Source organism: Chrysochloris asiatica, unplaced genomic scaffold (assembly GCF_000296735.1).
Source record: "Chrysochloris asiatica unplaced genomic scaffold, ChrAsi1.0 scaffold00089, whole genome shotgun sequence".
Taxonomy (NCBI): Eukaryota; Metazoa; Chordata; class Mammalia; order Afrosoricida; family Chrysochloridae; genus Chrysochloris; species Chrysochloris asiatica.
The window spans coordinates 242,038-265,756 of NW_006408607.1; the positions used below are offsets into that span (position 1 = coordinate 242,038).

The following is a 23,719-nucleotide window of genomic DNA, read 5'->3' on the forward strand; positions in this document are numbered from 1 at the left end:
ACAACAACAACAACAACAACAACATGGAGTCCTGGTGTGGCACTGTGGGTTAATGCGCCAGACTGTCAAGTCGGTTTGAACTGCAAGGTCGGTGGTTCAAGCTCACCAGCTGCTACTCAGAAAGCCTATACAGGGTCACTATGGGTCAAAACCGACTCGATGTCACTTCAAAACAACATATGCTACATACTATATACTAAGACAGGAGTCCTGGTGTGGCATTGTTGGATGAAGCATGGGACTGTAATCCTAGGTCGGTGGTTCAAACCCACCAGACACTCCTTGTAAACTCGACACAGGGTTGCTGTGAGTCAGAACTGACTCAACAACACTTAACAACATACACTAAGTGAAATATTTGACTAACTGACATTATATAGGAGCCATCCTTAACTGTTGCAATGTACACACAAATTTGAGTAAAAGACTGACTTAGGAGCAAAACTTGTTTGTAACCGAGGAACTGCCTATAATTAAAATTAAGTCATTTCATGATTAGTTCTGACACTTAAGATTTATTCTGTATGACATTATTATAAGACTATCAGATGACCACAGAAGCCAGTTAAGAGATTACGTTTTAATTACACTTCAATACAGAGAATAGAACCAGTTATAAGTAAATGCTGATATATACAATTTTAAAATACATCTTTCTGAGATAGTATTACCTTTGATTAAAACACTGGGGTCTCATTATAAAAGTCATGCATATTCACTGGGAAAAGCTTAGAATATTTAAGGAAACAAAGAAATGTTTCCAGATCTTAGCTATTATCATCACTGTCTTTTAAAACAAAGTGGAAATACTTTCTTCTAGTCAGAAAAGAAAATGGAGAAGTATTAAATATATGTTCAAAAATGTATACATATACCATGGGCTCATTAAAAACCTTTCAGAGATCAAGTCCATAGAGTTAACAAGCAATTCTGCACCAGCCGTGTATCCGGAACAAAGTAAAAGCCAAGTAGTATGCAAAGCTGGATACAAGGAAATGAATCACTGCATTGTTTAGGAAGTGAGAAATGATTAACAACCTAAATATGCAGTAATAAGGAAGTTGTTAAATAAATTATGGGCATCGCTACATAATGATTGGTATGTATCTATTTCAAACACACACACATACAAGAAGTTTATACTCTTGCAAGTTTTAAGGCCCAAACATTGTTGTCGTTCTTGTTAAGTGCTGTTGAGTCCGTTCCCACTCATAGTGGCCCTACATAGGGTTTCCGAGGAACGTGTGGTGGGCTTGAAGCACCCACCTTGTGGACAGCAGTCCAGTGCTTATCCTACAGCGCAGGACTTCCAAACATTAGTTACAGCTAGCTAACTAACAGGACCTTTCTCCTTCTTCTGTTTTTCTGTTTCTTTTCCTAGATCTTAATTTTCATCTAATAAATATATTTGACTTTTAAAACAAGAAGAAGAAATGGAAAGAAAAAAACAAACAAACAGATGGGATTGTTTACTACCAAATACAAAAGACTAAAGGGAATCGTCCACTATCAATTTAAGCACTCCATTATTTTGTTGCAATTTGTATTTTTCTTTACCATTTATATAAGTTATCACAGAGTGGGATCCAACTCATGTTGCACTACAAGTGTCAGAATACAACTGTGCTCTGTGGCTGATGTTTCTGAAGCAAATCACCAGGCCTTCCCCACAAGGCTCCTCTAAGCGGACTTTCTGTCAGGTGAGCACACCGTCTGCACCACCATAAAATGTTAGCTCTGCCTTGTCTTCAGGTGTTCTTCTAAAAATCACGGTTTTCAATGGTGGCATGTTATTTCCTTAAATGGGATACATATACAACACAAGTTTTAAACCCATCTCCTATCTGCAAGAAGTCAGCATCTGCTTAGACATGAAGCCTGAAGATTTACATACAAATCCAATCATTTCCTAAGAATGACTGGAGCAAACTGTATCAACCTTTTAAGAACACTGATTGTTGTTGCTGTTAGTGTTGTCGAGTCAATTCCAACCCATAGCGACCCTGTCTAGGAGTTTCCGAGGAGCAGCTCGTGGCTTTGAACCACCGACCTTGCATTTCAAACTGACCTTGCAGTTCAGTGATTATCCTATAGCGCCACACCAGGACTCTGAGAATACTGATACATATAGCCAAACCACGCTTCATTAATTAATTAATTAACTAATTAATTAATGCCCCCACCAGCAAAACACTATGATTGTGCACTGAGATTTCAACTCCCGGATTTGTCAATGGATAGAAAGGAAATCTAAAGAGACATGCTGATCTTTGAACCTGGTTGTCACAAAACTAAAGTGTTTGGTACCCAAGAACCAGCTTCTGCTCCAAATCAATCAAAAGAAATAAGAGTTTTTAATCCACCTGGCTTAACTACTTAATTGTTGGCATCAATTAAATATAATCAGATCCATTAAGATTAATGGACGTGCTTCAGTTCCAACCAAGTCCAAAGAGAATTTTTGCCAAGATAAAACCTGATAGCAGGTCTCCAGCATTATTTCTCCCTTACCGCATGTCAGCAGCTCCTGCTTCACACCTGTGACTGGCTGGGCGTGCAAGGACTTCGGATAAACACACCTGGTGTCCCGGACAGTGATGTTCCTCTCTTTCATCCAGCGATGCATCCACAGAATGTTACAATCACACAAAAGATACTCAGTCTGAAATTCTCTGTATCATACAAAATGAGACATTGATAGGGCATACAATGAAACAGCACATTGGCTTCATATTAGTTTACTAGATTGAAGCTCACAGAGATTTTCATTTCACCTAGATTCATAGTCAACACTCGTAGAAGCAGCAGTCAAGAAATCAAATGACGTATTACATTAGACAAAGATGCTGCAAAACCTCTTTAAAGTGTTCAAGATCAAAGATGTCAGTCAGAAGGCTAACTAACATGTGCCTGACCCAATCCAGGGTGCTTTTCATTGCCGGATGAACGTTGAACAAGCAATAACAAAGACCAGAGAAGGATGGATGCAGTTGAATTATGGTGTTGGCAAAGAACACTGAAAGTACTATTGACCACCAGAAGAACAAACAAATGTCTGGGAGGAACCCCAACCTTAGAAGTGAGGATGGTGAGACTTCATCTCATACACCTGGACATGTGAGCAGGAACCAGTCCCTGGAAGAGGACACACACCTAGCAAAGTAGAGGGTTAGTGAAAAGGAGACAGAGCCCCAAGGAGACAGACTGACCCAGTGGGTTCAACAATGAGTTCAAATATTAAAATTCTGAGTATGGCGCAAGACCAGGCAGTGTGTTTCATTCTGTTGTGCAGAGGGGACCAATCAATGGCAACAAATAATAATAACACTCTTAGAAGCAAGCACACTACTTCTCACCTGCTCACCAGTCAAGTAGCATAAAGCATCAAGTGGTAATGCTCGCCTCCTTTCTAACCAGCTGACCTGCAGAGTGTGGGATTCCCCGCTGTCTTTTCCCCATGATCCTGGGTCTCTACTATGGATCAAAGAGAATATGAAAACCCAGTCTACTCCTCATCCCTGCTCTTTGCAACAAGGTCCATACCCAAAGGCTTCTGGAGGGCTGAATCCCAGTCCTTTTTGTCTTGTAACTTCTCTCCACGCATCAGGAATCACGGAGGCCTTAACGTACACCTTACCACCTCCCCCAATTTTTCCAGCCTCATTGCCCCGTTGATCTAAATGACTACAGCTCGCCTGTTAAAGCTGGCACTGAAGTAGCAGCCTAACACAACGATGGTAGTTTTGGGGGTTACAGTCAGCCTGTCTGGCTACACTGAAAGCTCCTGCAGTGTAACACCTATTCCTGGCAATTCTGTACTGTGCTCCAAGGGGGACCGCAAATATTTATTCACCTGATGGGTAATGGGCTCGCTCAAACAAAGCAAGAATTGTGAGGATGGCAGAGGCCGGGCAGTATTTGGTTCTGTTGCACAGAAGGTCACCATGAGCTGGGGCTAACTAGAGAACCCACACCAACAACTAACAAGGATTAGCAAACCAACCAACTAGAAAGTTAGATATGCATGCCACTTAATATGAAAATAGAAACGTAATCTGTATATAAGGTGAAAATTTTCATGACTTACCACTTACATGTAAGAAACAAAGTAAGGACATATACAGATTAAAATATTGTTGCTGCTACATGCCATGCTATAGGACAAAACAGAATGGTCCCATAGCGTTTTCTAGGCTGTAATCTACATGGGAGCAGATGACTGGATTTTTTTCTGCCATGGAGCAGATGGGTATGTTTGAACTGCTATCCTGTTAGTAGCCACGCCTTAACCACTGCACAATCAGGTCTCCTTAGATTGGATGTAAACACAATAATCTCTTCAAAACAAGGTTTAATAAGCACTGACTATTCACATGCTGATCATTAGACTATTCCCATCTGATAGCACTGCACATAAGACATTATTAACCTTGCCAATACAGGAGATGTTACAGGGAGCAGAAACTTACATGAAATGTAACAGGATTTTGGATTTACTCTCTATACTTTCACTGAAATCACAATAAAACATTCCAAAATGTTCTAAAAGGAAATCAAATAGGCCCATTGCTTAGGTTTAGACCAAATCAGTAAATAAAGCCAGGGAGGAGACAGAACGCAGCAAAGATAAATAAATGAAAAACAATCCCATAAGGATGAGCTGAATGACTTCTACCTCTCAGCAACTTCTTGTGATCATTTCTTGCCAGGCAAAAACACGGACACATTTTCCCAACTTTTGGATGAAAACAGATCCCTCATTCCTGCTACACGTGGTCTCAGGGGCCACGTTACTGTCACAGCCTTAATTTCCTAAACTACGAGGATGGCTGACTTGAGCCCACTAGATAGGCCACAAGGAGATGTTTCCACTCTGGCTAAATCCAGTATTGGCACCAACAGGATCCATGGGAACTCTAGAAGTACGAACGTTTGTCTGCCATGATGGGGAGCCAGCAGATGGATGTCTAACTTACTAGCTGCAGCCCAATGAAGATGATAAAAAGGATGAAAAAATAAAATAAATCTGGACACCAAATAGAAATGGCGTCTGATAGAGATGAAATTCTCCCTTGGAAAGAGACACTCATCCTGTAAATGATACTAAAGAAAAATTTCCCAAAACATTGTGGTTGCTAAGTCTTGTTCAGTCTGCTGCAACTCAGAGAGAGCCTGTATAGGGTTACTGAGGAGCAGCTGGTGAGTTTGAATTGCCAAGCTTGCAGTTCAAACCAACCCTGTGGGCAAGAACTTATCCTACAGCACCACACCAGGGCTCCTTTTTGCTATTGTTGTGGTTGAAAAACATTATTGTTTTCATCCTAATTCCAACAGAAATAAGTGCAACTTTTCATTTGAAATATATTAAGGTTTATGTGGACATAGTTATTTTCAAAAGCATCCCTCGTGTAATCTTAGTTAACAAAACTATCTGGAGGAGGTTGGGAAAAAGAAAATCAATTCTAAAACAATATGAAGACCTGTGTAAGCATGCCTTGCTACTGAGTTCATAAAGTAGGCATTCTAAATCTTTCTCTAAAGACACCAGTAACAAGTTGTGAATTCCGTTTGGTCAGTGGTAACAGACTGAAATGAAATCTCATTCTCCATGCTGCTAAGTAACTTGGAGTCAGCCTCAACTCATGACAACCTTATACATCACAGAATGAAAGCTGGCCTAGTTCAAGGTTTTCACTATGATGTCAACCCATCTCATTCTTGCCTGCTGTTTCTGTTATGTGCCACTGAGCTGATTCCAACCCATAGCGATGCTCTGCACCACAGAACGAAACATTGCCCGGTCCTGCACCGACCTTCCCAATTGTTGTCACGTTTCAGCCCACTGCTGCCACCCCTGGGTCACTCCATCTCATCAGAGCCATCCTCTTCTATGCTGACCTTTCACTACTTAATCAACTGTAATGTCCTTTTATAGCAACTGATGCTTCCTGATGACAAGTCCAAAGTAAAGCAAGTCAAGTCCTCACTATTCTCATCACTAAGAAGCATTCTTCATAGGGAGGAGATATTTTATACTTTGGGATGTAATTAGTCAAGCAATAAACTACTCTCTAATGTTATAACACAGAGTAGAGAAACATCACCAACTTATTTACTTTCAAATTAGATTAACATAATACAGTGTTTCAAAGAGGAAATGGGTATCCCAGCCTGATACACATTCTTAAGATTTACTATACATTTTTCAGTGTGGAAGTAAGTGCTCTAAGATGATTCTAAATTCTTTAAAATTTACTAGACGGTCCTCATAAAGTTTCCTTAAACCACATAATAAAACTTCAGAATACAAAAACAAGACAAAATTCTTACTTACAAAGACCGCAGAGAGCCAAGATAATCAAAAGTTCCTTGAGATAATGAAGAAAACAAATTTCCTGAAAGATTTCTGGAAAAACAAAAAGAAAATGACTTGACTTGAGAAAATACTTAAAATTATACATTTTATATTACTTCCTATTTTCTAAAGTGCCCTATAATCATTAAACACTGTTATGAAGCACTTATGACAGTTACTTTAAATCTTACTAAGAGGAAGTAATTAGTCAATAGTTTCTCCAAGTTTGGGGACAAGAAGTACTCTTAACCTTATAGAAAGAAAGCAGTAGATAAACTTGTAAGATATGATTCTAACAAGATGAGGATTTTTTCTATCAAATATCAGGTAAACCTAAAAGTTAGCTTCTGGTTGTTGTCGTTAAGTGTCGTGAAGTTGGTTCTGACTCATAGAGACCCTATATAGGGTCATAGGGATCCCAAGGAGAGACTGGTGATTTTGAACCGCCAATCTTGTGGTTCAAACTGAACTTGTGGTCCAGTGCTTTATCCCACAGTGCCAAACCAGGACTCTTTGGTCTTGCTGTTGTTAAGTGTCACTGAGTCAGTTCTGAAGCATAGCAACCCTGTCTAGAGTTTCCTAGGAGTGGAGCAGCTGGTGAGCTTGAACCACCGACTTTGTGGTACAAACCAACTTTGCAACCCACCGCATTAACCCACAGCACCACACCAGGGCTCCTCACTGAGCATCCATTTAACATTCACAGCCTCATTCTCACTGGAGTATTCTTCTTGCGGTTACCCAGTGACATTCAACTGAAGAGAACAAAAACTTTTTAAATCAACAAGAACAGAAAAAAGATTACCTGAGTGACGGGCGGCAGCAGCTGCAATACACGGTAAAATTGAGTGAAAGCATGGGAAAGTGGAATGAGTTCAGGGTTTTACAATAAAATCAAGTTAGCCTTATTTTTAATAAAGTTAATAAATTGTTAAAATAAAGTTAAAGGGAAAAGATTTGGAATAGAGGACAATGTTGTTCTTGGACAAAAGGCTTAAACTCTCTAGTTTCCCTATACTAATAAGGTTTCATACCTACTAAGTCCTGGTATGGTGCGATAGCATAAGTACTGAATTGCTAACTGCAAGGCTGGCAGTTCAAACCCACCAGCTGCTCTCAGAAATCCTATATAGGGTTGCTCTGGGTCAGAATCAATAGAGAACATTCAACTACAACAAACCTTGCACAGGTACCCTGGGAGCACAATGATTAACTGCTCAACTCCTCTCTGTGGCTCAAGAGAGGGAAGACCCACCTGGTGACCTGCCTAGGCAATGCTATGGGGCAATTTGACTCTGGTGTATGGGTGTGACTATGGATTGGAATCAACTTGATGGCACACAACAACAACCCACCTTGCAGAGTTTTGTGTGAATGAAAACTCAGAGCACTCTATGATACAACTTGTCAATGCTCATAATCAACTGGACTTCTGTTTTCCTAAGCTCAATTAGCGCTGCAGGCAGAAGGTGATCTGTCTGGCTCCTCTGACCGCTAGTTACTGTTTCTTACTCTCTCACTTCCGTTTTCTTTATTCATTTGCTCTTCACTTCACAAATATGCTACACAAATTGCTACACATTATGGTGGATGGGGCCTGGTCTCTGTACCAACCAGCAGAGGAAAATGCAAATCAATGCAGTCTCCATTAACAGAGAAATCCCAACCTGTTCCATACCGTGGAATCTTCTGCAACTATTTTACCAGCCTAAGTCCTATGACGTCTATGACCCTACGTCTCAGAACATGCGTCAAATAGGTAAAACGTAAGAAATGACCTTAGCTCAAAAATTTCCAAAACCTTTAGCTGAGCTTGTAGAAATAGGAAGTAGACAGTCAGAGACTGTGGTCAACTCTCACCTAACCTGACCTAATCTTAGAACTAGTCTCCTCCCACTCTCTTACCCATGAGCACTGGGGGTGGGCCCCAAGCCAAAGCTCGAAATCAATCTTGAACTAAAATCAAAACAGCAGACTCCACACTGAGTCACAACAGCTACCCAACATTACAACAAGCTTCACAAAAGCCTAATGTTGCCAATTCTTCCGCAGTTCTCAACACTAAAAATATCATTTTTAAAAAACACCTAAAATAGAGAAAAACTGGCTGCAATCTTGTGACTAACAAATAAGATGCACAATGGATTCAAGTCATCCCAAGACATGCATAAATCTCCACAGGAAATCACTTGTCATTAAAAACACAAAGGTATCTATCTGCCTCTTCTGATAATGAATAGGTCACTGAAAACCATTCTGTCAAATTTCCTGTCTAGACGGCCAGAGATTAAAGGTTTCCTCCCTTCTTGTAGCATCGGGCCATTTCACCCTTCACCAAAGGTTAACTTGAGAGAAAACACAAGGAACATTCAAGAAACTACACACACAAAAAAGGATTCCTGATGTAGCACTTTAGAATAGGCACTGTACCGCTAACCACAAGGTCAGTGGTTCAAACCTACCACCACCCCGTGGAAACTATGATTCAAAACCAATTCCTCCGTATTTAACAAAAGCAACACAGAGAGAAAGAACCAGACACAGAAAACTCTTTACCCACGACTTCTGAGCCTAAATCCTCCATTCCACACTGCAAACTGCTGCCAGCCTGTGTTTGCCTGAAACAGGCTTTTGTGCCACTTTCCCCAAAGAAAACCTTTCAGCAGCTTCCTGAGAAAAAGTCAGTTTGGCACCTCTCTGTTTTCCACACACATTTATGCACACCTCTACTACAGACAATCAGTGTTGTTTCTAATTGCTGCCATGTGGATTGTCTTTCCTTTCAAAATCAAATAAAATATATTGGAAGACATATACAAAGTTTCCCCATTATTACCTACAAATTATAACACCAATAGATGACCATCACTTAGATTTTAATCAATCCTTATGATAATTCTGAGGTAAAACCTACTTTAACAGATGGAAAAACAGAAAAGTTTTCAAATAAAGTTAAGAGTTAAGTAATTCAACCTGAAATCCCAGGGCCAGAAGGAAGAATCACATAGACACTTTACTCCATCCCCCTTTCCCATGTCTGGTGCTCCCTTCCATCTGCAAGCTTTTGCTCAGTTTCTTTTTATTTTCTAACGATCCAAAGCTATGGAAACTTGTGTACCAGTAACTCATGTTTCTGTTTCCAAGAAGTTTTTCCCAGATTCCTGAAGCAGTCCAACATCTCTCTCAACATGGATACGTTCTCTGCTATGTAGGCCACATCATGCGTGTGTGTACGCACGTAAGTAAATGTATTATCAGGTTCTGATGATGTAACATCCTTTGTATCTGTAACCCTTAAAATCGCTACTTTAATATTAAACATCTCATTATAAGATACATATAAACAGTTCTGGCTCATAGCAACCTTTACAACAGAGTAAAATTACTGCCCCTCACCCCATCCCAACCCCACCCCCATGTTTTCTGTCTCCTATGATGGATTCCTGGTGTGGTGCTATAGGATCAGTACTGGACTGTGAACCACAAGGTTGGCAGTTCAAACCCACCAGCTTCTCCTCAGAAAGCCTGTACAGGGTCGCTAAAAGCTGGAACTGACTCGATGGCACTTAGCAATAACCAATTTAACAATGGTTTCTGAAGCTAGTATCTTTATAGACGCAGACTGCCACATCCTTCTCCCATTGTAGATTGTAGATTGTAAACCTGACTTTTCGGTTTGCAGCTGAGCACTTAACCACTGTACCAACAAGGCTCCTTCCACGACCCAGACCCGCAGCCATCGAGTTGATTCTAGCTCAAACCGCTGAGGCAGTAAACCTTGAAAGGAACAGAAAAAGCCTCATCTTTCTCCCGATGAGCAGCTGGTGGGTTTGAACTGCTGTAGGTGCTCAAAAATCTCTGGGGTCTAGTTCAAAGGCTTCACTATTTATGAATAGAAAGACACGTATACTTACAGCCTAACCAGATTGGTGAGTCCTCTAAATATGTCTGCATTCAGACATCCTATCCGGTTGTTTGTCAGGTCCCTAGGGAGAAGGGGGAGAAAGTCTCCAGTTAGTGTCTTTGGTAAGACGTGCACACATCCACTGTTCAGGAACAGTGTCCAGGTATCATGTGAGCCATTTCTTTTCAGCACCTGGGAGACCTTGCCCTGTAGCTGGAGGGAGAAGATAATGCTCCCTGGGAGATGGAGTCATCTTGCTTTCACTTACCTCTGCACACAAGCCTAAACTCAAGCTTCTTTATAGTGCTCTCTCTGTACCAAGCATTTATCTCGTTCTTCTAAGAAACGATCCAAGATGAAACTAGAGTATCAAAAGAAAACAAAACAACCCCAGGGCCCAATATATCTTATTGTCCAAAATACAACTTCTTCCATGACCTTGCAGTTCATTATCCTGGGTGCAACTCAACACCAGAGCCAATCTCAGTCAACACACAGTAACTAACAGATACAGCAGGAAGTTATCAAAAAGATGGGCCTTAATATTTCTTCAGGAACATCTTAAACTGACTGCCTTCGAGCTTAATACCAGAGCCAGGTAGCTCTGCAGGTTAAGCACTGGATTGTGAACCACAAACTCGGCAGTTTGAGTGCACCAGTCACCCGGTGGGAGAAAAGATGAGGCTTTCTGCTTCCGCAAAGATGTACAGCCTCAGCAACCCTATAAAGGGCGCTATGAGTCAGAACCGACTGCAACAACTTCATCCCCCAAGTATTCCTAATAAAAAGGAGCTTCCAAATCTTCATGGAAAATCTCCATTATCCTTTGATTCTATTTTCCCAGTAACTCTCACAAATCGGGCTGCGAACCACAAGGTCAGCAGTTCGAAACTATCAGCTGTTCTTAGGGAGAAAGATGAGGCTTTCTGCTCCCGTAAAGATTTACAGCCTCAGAAAGCCTGTACAGGGTCGCTATGGGTCAGAACCGACTCCATGGCACATAACAACAACAACAGCTCACTCACAGAAGCCCTCTCGTATTCACAAGTTTTAACTGTAATGAAGAAGAAAGAGAAAAGCAAACAAAAAAAAAATCAAATGACCTTCTACTTTTAAAGATCTTGTTGATTAAGCAAAAGAGTTAACTGAGTGAGTCTAGGTTTTACCTGCTTTGGGTCATTTAGTTTTCCAAAGTCACTTCATGTCCCTGGTTCAAATAACCAATAAAGAAATGGCAGCCACATGGCATGCTTACAGATCTGCCTGCCTGTCTTGTCAACTGAACTCACACTTGAAATGAATGATTTAAGGTCCCATTAAGAAACAAGTGCCTTTGTCTACAAGCAACGACAGCAAATATCTCACCAGCACAGTATCTTTATAACATACTGAGTTTCCATGCAGGACTCTGTCTGCTGCTGATTGTATACCAAAAGTGCAATGCTGAGTCAGCTGTTTGCAAAGAAGAACAGATCTTTTAACAGGAAGAACATTATAAATGACAAGTGTCTGCCGAGGCTACTTCATGTAGAGTGCAGATGATGCCTGGTGGAAGATCAGTCATTGAAGTGTTACTGGCTTTGAACTGCAGGTGACAGCAGGGTACCGGAGAAATTATGGAAGTATGGTGTGGCTCTGCAGGATAAGGCGTGAAACCGCAAGGTCAGTACAAGGTCAGTTTGAGCCGTAAGGTCTGCAGTTCAATCCCACTAGTCGCTCCTCAGAAACCCTACATAGGGTCACTATGAGTCGGAACTGACTCGACAGCACTTAACAACAACAACAACAAAGAAGGCAATTTAGAAAGCCTAACATATTCTGCAATTTCTTTAAAACAACCTGGTGAAACTTAATTAATATTCAAGCTTCCTTCAACCTCTACTTCAGCATTAAGACACTATCACCATGAATCTTTCCATGACCCCCCAAGCTGTTAATACAGAGGTGGGCGTCACAGAGGGAGAAAATAAGAAGTGGTCTTATCTGACAGTAATGCCATCTTAACCTTCCTTTGGACTCCTGGTGTGGTGCTGTAGGATAAGCCCTGGACTGCTAACCACAAGGTCAGTCATTCAAATGCACCAGCCACTCTAGGAAACAATATGTAGGGTGGCTATGAGTCGGAACTAACTCGATGGCACACAACAACAACACATTCCCTACAACAGCAAGTACAATAACACACTCCCAGATGCCCGGGTTTGTTTCTGGAGGCACAGCCCACTTCTGATTGGCTCAACACCCTTAACTAGGTATGCACAACCAAGTCCAAAGCCTCCTGGCAACTAAACGCTAGCCACCACTCCACTCCTTCATAACTAGAGTCCTAGTCTACATGCAGGCTTGTCTGTCAGTGTGTCTGATTCTACTGGACTACATCAGGTCCTTGATCCATCTTCACTGCTCCAGAGCCTGGCCCATTGCTGAGCACACTGGATGGGTTCAGTGTCTTTTTGTTGAATGTAACAGATGCCAATCTCTGCCTTACTGCTTGATGTTGTTGTTGTTAAGTGCCGTCGAGTCGGTTCCGACCCATAGCGACCCTGTACAGGGTTTCTGAGGCTGTAAATCTTTACAGGAACAGAAAGCCTCATCTCATTCCCTTGGAGCGACTGGTGGATTCAAACTTCTGACAGTAAGGTGGGGGATTCGAACTGCTGACTTTAGGTTCACAGTCTGATTCGTAACCACTATGCTACCAGAGCTCCTTGCCTTACCGCTTAGCTCCCGAATTCTAAGCCCATCTTGAGCCTTTGCATCTCTGCTGCCTGTTACCGCCCCTGCCACCCTATCCCTTTCAGTCTTCCTTCTCTATAACTCCAGGGCCCTGGGTAACACAAACCATCTGAGCTCATCTACTAACCTACATGTCAGTGGTGTCAATCCATCCAGTGGTACCATGAGAAGAAGCTCTGGAGATCGTCTTCATATAGACTGGAGCCAGAACACCCTGGGGAGCAGTTCAATTCTGCACAAGGATTACCATCAGCTAGAATCAACTCAAGGGCACCAGGTTTTCAATCTATTTATTCTAATCTCCATTAGTACCTCTGACCTACCCCCAACCTGATCAGCTTTCCTGATTTGTTTCATAAATACTCACAATTTTAAACAAAACTAAAAGAAGCCTGGCATTAGTGGGGAAGAAGAAAAGTGCTTAGTGGTTGAGTTCTCGTCCAGACAATCCTGAGCTTCACCAAGAGAGCACACATGTGGACGAGTCCTCCCAGCAAACCAACTGTGCGGATAAAATGCCCTAACACAAAGCCTGACGGAAGCTTCAAGTAAGTTTACAAGGAGATGAAGACAGAAAGCTCTTCTTCTTCCAAGAGTCTGAATCTTAAGACGGCCCCAGAGAGGGATGTGGGAGAGGAACTGTAGAAGGTAAGTTTTAGAGACAAGATCATTTGGACTTCATCCCTTTGAGTCAGAACCAACTCGACAGCATCTAACGAACAACACACCACTCTTAAAAGTCATGAACATGCTGCAAAAATAGCACTGCCGACTCTTACAGCTGGATCAGACTATCAAAAAGAAACACCTTAGAATGACAGCGAAATAATAAACACAGGCTGTGTGAAATACTAAGATAAAGTCTGGTAGCAATATTTAATTCCTAGCACAAATACAGCCAGTTTATTACATAAATATTGTGGGAAACAAATAAGACATAAAAAAATAACCACGCAACTTGACGGATTTTAAAAACTCAACAGATGAACAGTAAGAATAAAAGGTTAAGCCTAAAGCCAAAGGAAACAAACCCCCTCAAACTCAGTACCATTGCAGTCAATTCTGACTCACAAGCCACTCTGCATTCTCATTTCAGTATTCTCACCATATTTCACATTTCCTCATAATGCCACTGCACACTTACACAGATTATATAGTATAGTGTCAACGTGCTTCTGTCTGCAGCGGAAAATCCAACAAAAAGTGTTGTGACTCACTATACTGTTGTATTCCCTTTATCAAGGTGGAATGGACAATGAATAAGGAAGACTCAAGAAAATGTGATGCCTTTGAATCACGGTGTTTGCAAAAAATATTGACTATACCATGATCTTCCATAAGAAAAAACAAATCTATCTTTGAGGAAGTCCAGCCAGAATGCTTCTCAGATGGGAGAATGGCGAGACTTGGGTTCATGTGCTTCGGACATGTTATCAGGAGGGACATGGAGAAAAGTATCACGCTTGGTAAACTAAAGGGTCAGTGAAGAGAGTCAGATGCTGAAAGAGATGGATTAATACAGTGGCTGCAGCAATGGGCTCAAACATAATAACAATTGTGCCCGTTCCATTCTGTTGTATACAGGGTCACTGTGAGTTGCAGCTGACTTGATAATATCTGACAACAACAAGCGATTATATTAAAAGCACTCTCTGTTTTTGTATCATGGACCTGCTCAGGTGAACTTGTAAAAATTCAACACCCATTTTGTTTTCTCCTGTTAAAACAAAGCTCGCAGTAGGTTAATAGCTACTTAGACAAGCAATTCAAACACTTACAATCTTTTTAGCGATGACAGCCCCCAGAAGGCACCTGGATCTATGCTACTAATCAGATTGTTTCGGAGGTCCCTGTGAAAAGATAATTAGATAAAAATTATAATTCAAAGTCAACATTGAGACAAACAGTTACACACACAGCACTTAACCCACAGACACCAGCACTAGCCATAATAAAGGCAGGAAACCCTGAGCACAAAGGGGAAGCCAAGACCATCCTCTAAGTGGCACAGTCAGAATTCAAAACTCAAGCATCTGGTTCCAAAACCATTTGTCTGGGTCCAAATAAGAATAAAAGCTGTTGTTGTTACAGGACTTCACGTTGGTTTCAACTCATAGCAACCCTGAACAGGATTTCCAAAGAGCAGCCGGTGAGTTATATGTCATAAAAATACATTCTGTCCTGGTAGTATTCAAATTCAATGAAGCTACACTCACAGATGGGAGCACAGTGGCTTTGTAGGTAAAGCACAGGACTGCAAACCGTAAGGTCAACGGTTCAAGCCCACCAGTCACTCCTCGTTGGAAAGATGAGACTTCCTGCTCCCTCAACGATTTACAGCCTCGGAAACCCTGTACAGGGTTGCTATGAGTCAGAACCGATTGGACAGCGCTTACCAACAGCAGCAATCAAATGCACTGTTTCTACAATGTCTACCTAACTCTGATGCACCTTGGTTATCAAAATAAATCTGCCACTTGTGGCGCCAAACATAATTAAGCTTTATGTATTTTCTGTCTTACCATCTTCAAACACAAATACTCGAGTAGTTTGGTTTTTCATAATTTTTCCTTCTTGGCCTTCAAAGAAGTAAAGACACAGACTGGAGGTTCGTGCCCACCCAATGAACATGGAGAACACAGGCATGTGATCACTATGAATCAAAATCAAGTTAACAGCAAGGTTTTTTTTGGCTATGCAGTCCCAATATATAGGCCAAGGCGAAGATTCGCAAGCCCATTTTTGTTTTGTTGAGGGCTGACCCAATAAGGGGTTTCTAAGGAGTGGCTTGGGTCAGGTGCACCTTAGTCCTCAAGCTGACATCTCTACTCTTCAACACTTTAAAAAGTTCCTGTGCAGCAGATTTGTCCAATGCAATACGTCGTCTGATCTCTTGACCGCTGCTTCTGCGAGTGTTGACAGTTGATCCAAGAAGAATGAAGTCCTTGACAACTTCAATCTTTTCTCCATTGATAAGAATGTTGTTTATTGGTCCAGTGGTGAGGATTTTTGTTTTTCTGACATTGAGATGCAACCCATACCGAAGGCTGTGTTCTTTGATCTTCATCAGTAAATGTTTCAAGTCCTCTTCATTTTCGGCAAGCAGGGTTGTATCATCTGCATATCGCAGATTGTTAATAAGTTTTCCTCCAATCCTGACACCACGTGTTTCTTCATAGAACCCAGCTTTTCGTATTATTTGCTCAGCATACAGGTTGAATAAGTATGGTGAAAGAACACAACCCTGTCCGCACACCTTTCCCAATTTTAAAACATTCAGTGTTCCCATGTTCTGTTCGAACAACTGCTTCTTGGTCCAGGTCTGGTATTTTCAATAACCTCATATGGATGTGAAAGCTGGACAGTGAATAAGGAAGATCGTAAAAGAATTGATGCCTTTGAGTTGTGGTGTTGGAGGAGAATACTGAAAGTGCCATGGACTGCCAAAACAACCAATAGATTTGTTTTGGAAGAAGTGCAGCCAGAGTGCTCCTTGGAAGCCAGGATGGCTAAGCTTCATCTCTTATACTTTGGACATATTGTCAGGAGAGAACAGTCATTGGAGAAGGATGTCATGCTGGATAAGATGGAGGGTCAGAGAAAAAGAGGAAGATCCCCAACGAGATGGATCAGCCAGGTGGCATCACTGATGGTATCAAGTTTGACAGCGGTAGTGAGGTTGGCCCAGGATCGGACATTGTTTCGTTCTGCTGTGCATGGGGTTGCTATGAGTCGGTTCCGACTCGATGGCACCTGACAACAACAACATCAACAAGGAGTGGCTGGTGAGTTTGAACCACTGATCTTGCAGCTAGCAGTCCAGAGATTATCCTTCAGTGCCACACCAGGACTCCCCAAAAGTCCTAGCAACTGGCAGCAGTCACAGAAATTTGTTCTGAGTCTTCGCAAGCGAGCTGGCTCTTCTGTGTGAGTAGGCTGCCACCAGGAGGCAGCAGCGAGTTTCAGTCACATCCCTCTAAGAATGAAGCTCTGAAACAGGAGGGCCTCTGGGTGTCCTGCCCTTGGACTCTCTTATCACCTGGATGGAATTGATTAGCCACACCTCAATCAGAGAAGTGACAGTCAGCTGCTGGAGCACAGGAAAAAAGGAAAGAAAGTTCTTCATTTCTCCAGACCATGTTTCTGGCCACACTTCATTCAGAACCTTGCCCACTACAGTGTGAGTGGCTCTAACCACGCGGGAGCCTGAAGCCATACCATGAACCAGAAACACTTTGCAGCATATCTTCTTCTTGTAGTCTTCACTCAGAATGGCAAAAATCACCCTTTTCTGACACCTTTGAGCTTGCTATATAACTCTTAGAAGAACCGATACATTTGAGATATGGTTTTGGAGAAGAATATTGAAAGTACTATGGACTGCCAGAAAACAAACAAATCTGTCTTGTTAGAAGTACAGTCAAAGTGTTTCTTAGAAATGAGGTGGTCAAGATTCCGACTCTCATATTTTAGACACATTGTCAGAAGGACCAGTACCTGGAGAAGGACATGAACCTTGGACAGTGTAGGATCAGCAAAAAAGAGGAAGATCCTCGACAAGATGGACTGGCATAGCGGCAGCAGCAATGGGCTCCCGTGTAAAACTTGTAAGGGTGGCACAGGGCAGGCATTGTTTCATTCTGTCGTGCATAGGGTTGCTAAGAGTCAGAACCTATTAGAAGGCACCTAACTAACAAAACGTGTGGCACTGTGGGTTAATGCGCCAGACTTCAAAGCAGTTTGAACTGCAAGGGTCGGTGATTCAAGCTCACCAGAAGCTCCTCAGAAACCCTACAGAGGGTTGCTATGGGTCAGAACTGACTCAACAGCATTTAACAACAACAACAACTAACAAAACACCACTTTTCAGCATGCCCTGTTGCAGTGGGATACATGCTGTTAGTAGAAAAATATAGGAAAGCAGAAGGATGTTGGATACAAAGTCAGGATAACAAATACTTCAAGGGGGATTTTCTTTTGATCCTGAACCTTTTCTAACTGGGATTGAATTGACCGTGCTGAACATCTTTCTGGGACCACTGGTGTAACCTGTTTATACAACTGAAGTGACTTACATCTCTGGGATCACCTCTATTGCTCCTGGACATCCTAAACCCAAACTCACTGTCTTAAAATCCATTACAACTCACCACAACCCTACAGGGCAGGGTATCTATCACTACTTCACAGAGTTCCAGTAACTGTAAATCTTTCCAGAAGCAGGCAGCCTCATCTTCCTCCTTCAGGGTGGCTGTTGAGTTTGAACTGTTGATCTTTCCATTAGCAGCCAATGCTTGACTCATTGTGCCACCTGGGCTCCTAGTCCGTTTCCATGGCACCTAAATTAGTTATGAAAAGATCCTCGGATCACCTTCTTAATATCCCTCCAACTAAGAAAGCATATGGCTTCCCATGTACTTAAGAAAATGGCTTCGAGGTCCTCTTTCAGCAATGAGGGCAGTGTTTTTTTCCAGCCAGTTGTTGTTGTTATTAAGTGCCACGTAGTTAGTTCTGACTCACAGTGACCCTGTATGCGGTTTCCAAGGAATAGCTGGTAAACTTGAACTGTTGGCTTTGTGATTGTTTGAAATAGACTTGGGGATTCGGTACTTTATTCTATAGCTCCACACCAGGGACTCTGTATACTAGCAAAAATACCATGTGTTAACTTTCTTCTCTGGTTCTCCCTGACCTATTCCCAAATACCAGTACATTCTGTAGGTACCTGGGAATGAAAACCCTTGCACTCAAAATCTCAGCTCTGAGCCTGCTTCGGGGAAACGGTTTAAAATACTGGCCCTGTCACATTAGCAACCCAAGTGGTGCAATCAGTTAGCACTCAACTGCTAACCAAAAGGCTGGAGGTTCAGGACCACCCTATGGAGTGCAGTTCTACTCTGAGACTCTGACCCAGATGAGGTTAGCCAGGGGTCGGAATCAAGTCCTTGACAACTGATGCAGCGAATCTACCAGCACCGAGCTTGGTGCAGACAACAGAGTGACTCGATCTACCATGTTCTGCAAACAAACAGCAGAAAAGAATAAACTGATGTCATTTAAAAAAAAAGTCAAAAGTAGGGGTTTTGCAGGGAGAGCAGCTATGTAAGATTCCAGAACAACAACAATACAAATCACTGTTGTTGTTGTTGTCAAGTGCCATCGAGTCAATTCCGACCCATAGCAACCCTGTATAGGGTTTCCAAGGAGCAGCTGGTGAGCTGGAACCACCGACCTTGCAATTCAACGACTTTGCAGTCTGACGCATTAGCCCGCAGCGCCACACCAGGACTCCCTACAAATCATGGTTGCCCTTTATTTAATGTTTTTTCACACTGTGCTAAGAACAAACACTTTGTAAAAACATTTGTAGCAATTCTCCCTTACTTTGAACCCATGGCCCCACCTTCCCCTTTCTCTTGCCTGGCTAACGTCTATTCATTCTTTAGGCCTTTCATTAGATCTCATTCCTTCCTCCAAAAATTCCATCTGAACAGCCTTGTGCATTCCTCAACATGGGGCAATCTGGCTGCTTCACACCGTCTTTGCCAAGAGAGCTGAAGATCCACCAGGACAGGCTCCCTTTCTGTTCTGCTCAGAACTGTTGATGTTGTCAGTCCGTTGCCGATGAGTCGATTCTGACTCACGGCGCCCCCGTGTGGGGAGCATAGAAATACTCCATAGGGTTTTCAAAGCTTTGACTCTTTGGAAGTGGATGGCCAGGCTAGCTCTTCCAAGGCATCCCTGAATGGGTTCGATCTGAATGCCCGATCTTTCGGCTAATAATCAAATGCTTAACCATTGAAGCCATCCAGTGGCTGCACTCAATGTGAGAGACCCTCACACATGGAGACTGAACAGTCGAACAAATGGATGAAAAAACAAATCATGGCTTAGAGACAAAAATAACACTCTATTTTCACTGGAAAGAAATTAGCAGATTACGATTAGCCATGAAATGTTAGTGCATTCCTAAAGTCAGCCAATGTACAGAATGTTGCATCTCATTCATAAACGCTTGTGACATTTCCCAGTAAGGGTAAGGGGCTGTGAAGTCTGCAACTGGCCTTCAATTCAGCAAGTGTGTGTGTAGGTATATTCCAATACAGAGAGAAAAGGCAATATGGCAAACTGATAAAAATTACTGAATCTGGGTCATTATCAGATAATGTATAAGGAGGATGTCTGTATTACTGTTTTATTCTTGCTGTAAGTTTTAAAAATGTCTTAATAAAAATGATCTTTTTCTCCTCAATTAAATCTCAGGAGGTAAAATTAATCAGCAGGTCCATTTCATCAGCTCCCATCATCCCTCCCTGATTCCCCAACCTACCCAAATCCTACTCCACGAAGAGATAACCAAATTAAATCATTATGTTTCTAGCTCATACTGCATACGCTCAAAGCACTGCAAATCAAAATACACAATGCCGGTTCCATGTTTTAAAAACATATGTTTCCTTTCTCGGGTTTTAAACAGCAGCTACGACAGGAACCGATTTAGCTAGAGCAGCACCACATCAATTTGTGCCCAATGATGGACTGTGTGTGCTTCTGAAAAACAATCTCTCAGGAGTAACAGCATACTGCAATAGGATTTAAAGATACACTGTTTCTCTAATAAGAAAAAATTATTTAACAAGTTATATATAATTCTATAGACTGTGTAATCTATAATTTATATAATCCACCACTCATTTGTCAATTTGTCATCGTTTGGTGACTTGTGTGTTGCCATGGTTCTGGGAGCTATGCCACAGGACTTTCAAATAGCAACAGGGACACCCATGGTGGACAATTTCCAGACTGAGACAGACTAGGAAGGAGGCCCTGGAGACAGACCTACTTCCGAACAAACTGGCCAATAAAAACCCTGTCTGACATAATGCAGAAGATGAGCCCCTCAGGTTGGAAGGCACTTAAAACCCAACTTTGGAAAAGCCCATGAAAACCTTATGAATAGCAGCAAAACATTGTTTGATACAAGTGCTGGAAAATGAATCTCAGGTTGGAAAGCAGGCAAAGTATGACGGAGGAAGAGCTGCCTCCTCAAAGTAGAGTAGGTCTTGAAGATACGAATAGAGAAATGTTTTGAGGACCTTCATTTGCTGGCAAGGCACAACTCAAAATAAGGGAAAATAGCCACAAGCATCCATTAGTAATCAGAATGTAGAATGTACAAAGTATGAATCTAGAAAGGTTGCAAATTACAGAAAAATGAAATTCACTGCATAAAAATCAATACACTACACATTAGTGAGCTGAAATGGACTGGTATGGGCTATTTTGAACTGGACAATCATATAGTTTACTATGCTGGAGATGACCAATTAAAGAGGACAGGCATTGCAGCCATTGTTAAAAAGATCTCTCTTGAAATACAAGATTGTCACTGAAAGAATAATGTCCATATGCCTACAATGAAAAACACGACTATTTTTCCAGTTAACACACCAAACACTAATGCCAAAAGGATAAAGAAATTGAAGATTTTTTATCAGCTTCCAGTCTGAAATTGATCAAACATGTAATCCAGATGCAAAAATAATTACTGGTGATTGGAATATGAAAGTTGGAATCAAAGCAGGTGCATCAGCATTGGAAAAATATGGCTTTGGTGATACAAAAAATACACCAGCGATAACATGATAGAATTCTACAAGGCTAACCAATTCATCACTAATACTTTTTCAACAATGCATGTGAATCTCACCAGTTGAATACACAGACATAAAATCAACTACATCTGTGGAAAGAGACAAAGTAGTAGTTGAATGTCAGCAGTGAGAACAAAGCCAGGGACCACCTGCAGAACAGGCCATCACTGCTCAGACACAAATTCAAGTTAACGCTGAAGAAAAACTAAACCTCGTAAGAGCCAATACATGACCCAGAATATGTTGTTGTTGTTAAGGGCCGTGGAGTTGATTCCGACTCATAACGACCCTCTATAGGGTTTCCAAGGAGCAGCTTGTGACCCAAAATATATCCCACCTGAATTCAGAGACCTTTGAAGAACAGATTTGATGCATGAGACCCTAATAACCGAAGACCAGACAAGTGTGGGATCACATCAAGGTGGGATCACATCAAGAACATCATACGTGAAGAACGTAAAAAGGTCATTAAAAAAGACAGGAAACTTTAACCAGATGAAGATAAATAAGTCTGATACAGAGAGCAACAGCCTGTTCAACGGGACCCTGGATGGTGAATGAGGCTGCTCAAAATTCCAACCAAGTTGGGATGGATTCTCCATATCAAGGATAAAGCCTGTCTCCTCTGTACACTGGGTGCTGATAGGGATGGGCAACTTAGACTTCAGCTACCAAAACTGGGGGGACATAAAGGCACAAAGTGGCTGGCTTGCAAGCTTTTAGTGTCAGAACTCGGGGAGTAAGACACAAACCCAAATGAATAATTTTCCTCCTGTCCAGATGGGTCTGGTAATGATGGGGCTAAGACTTTATGGTACAATTACGAGTACTTGTTTTCAACTCTAACGGCAGGCGGCGGTCACAACTGCAAATGTAGAAAAGGTGTGACTAAAAGGGGGAGCAGTTAATCTGTCATCTCAGGAACAGAGGACCCTAGGACCATCAAGAGGGAAGAAAAAGAGAAGAGCGAGGGAGCCTAACCAGAAAAGCTGCAACAGAAATAGTGGCGGAGATGATGTCAGAGAGAGAGAGAGAGAGAGAGGCAGGGGACTTAAGGCGCATGGAATGCAAAAAGCAACATGCCTGAGGGCAGAGGGGGGCTTGCAATATGTGACCTTTGGATATTTAAACGAATATATATTTACAATGTGCTATGTGTATACTGATCCAGTGGTTAGGATTTTTGTTTTCTTGACATTGAAATGCAATCCATGCAGAAGGCTGTGGTCTTTGATCTTCATCAGTAAATATTTCAAGTCCTCTTCACTTTCAACAAGCAAGGTTGTATCATCTGCATATTGCAGGTTGTTAATGAGTCTTCCTCCAATCTTGATGGCACATTTTTCTTCATAGAACCCAGCTTCTCAGATTAATTGCTCGGCATACAGGTTGAATAAGTATGGTGAAAGAACACAACCCTGTCACACACCTTTCTTAATTTTAAAGCATTCAGTGTTCCCATGTTCTGTTCAAACAACTGCCTCTTGTTCAATGTACAGATTCCTCATGAGCACAAGTAAGTGTTCCAGAGTACTCATACTTCGCAATATTGTCCATAGTTTGTCATGAACCATACAATCGAAAGCCTAAGCATAGTCAATAAAGCATAGGTAATCTTTCTGATATTTTCTGCTTTCAGTCAAGATTCACTGGACATCAGCAGTGAAATCCCTCATTCCACAGTTTCTTCTGAATCCGGCTTGAACCTCTGGAAGTTCTCTGTCAATGTATGCTTGCAGCCATTTCTGTATTAGCTTTAGAAAAACTTTACTCACATAAGATATCAAAGAGATTTGTCCGATGATTTCCACATTCTGTCTGGTCACCTCTCTTTGGAATGGACACAAATACGCATCTCTTCCAATCAGTTGGCCAGATAGTTGTCTTCCAAATTTCTTGGCAGAGATGAGTGAATGCCTCCTGTGCTGCCTCGCTTTTTTGAAAGATTTCAATTTTTATTCCATCAATTCCTGGAGCAGCCTTGTTCTTTGCCAATTCCTTCAATGAACCTTGGATTTCTTCCTTCATTATCATTGTCTCTTGATCATATGAGACCTCTTGAAACGGTTA

At 41.8% G+C, this 23,719-nt stretch overlaps 1 protein-coding gene across 1 annotated transcript in view; it reads right to left on the reverse strand.

Moving 5' to 3' along the window:
- The window catches only part of GPR125 (G protein-coupled receptor 125), a 208,236-nt gene that overhangs the window by 102,093 nt on the left and 82,424 nt on the right, over positions 1 to 23,719 (reverse strand). The window contains exons 3-6 of the mRNA XM_006866290.1: positions 14,774 to 14,845; positions 10,270 to 10,341; positions 6,335 to 6,406; positions 2,512 to 2,672 (exon numbers count right to left, since the gene is read on the reverse strand). Coding sequence (XP_006866352.1) covers positions 2,512 to 2,672; positions 6,335 to 6,406; positions 10,270 to 10,341; positions 14,774 to 14,845 — 377 coding nt within the window. The remainder of the gene's footprint in view (positions 1 to 2,511; positions 2,673 to 6,334; positions 6,407 to 10,269; positions 10,342 to 14,773; positions 14,846 to 23,719) is intronic.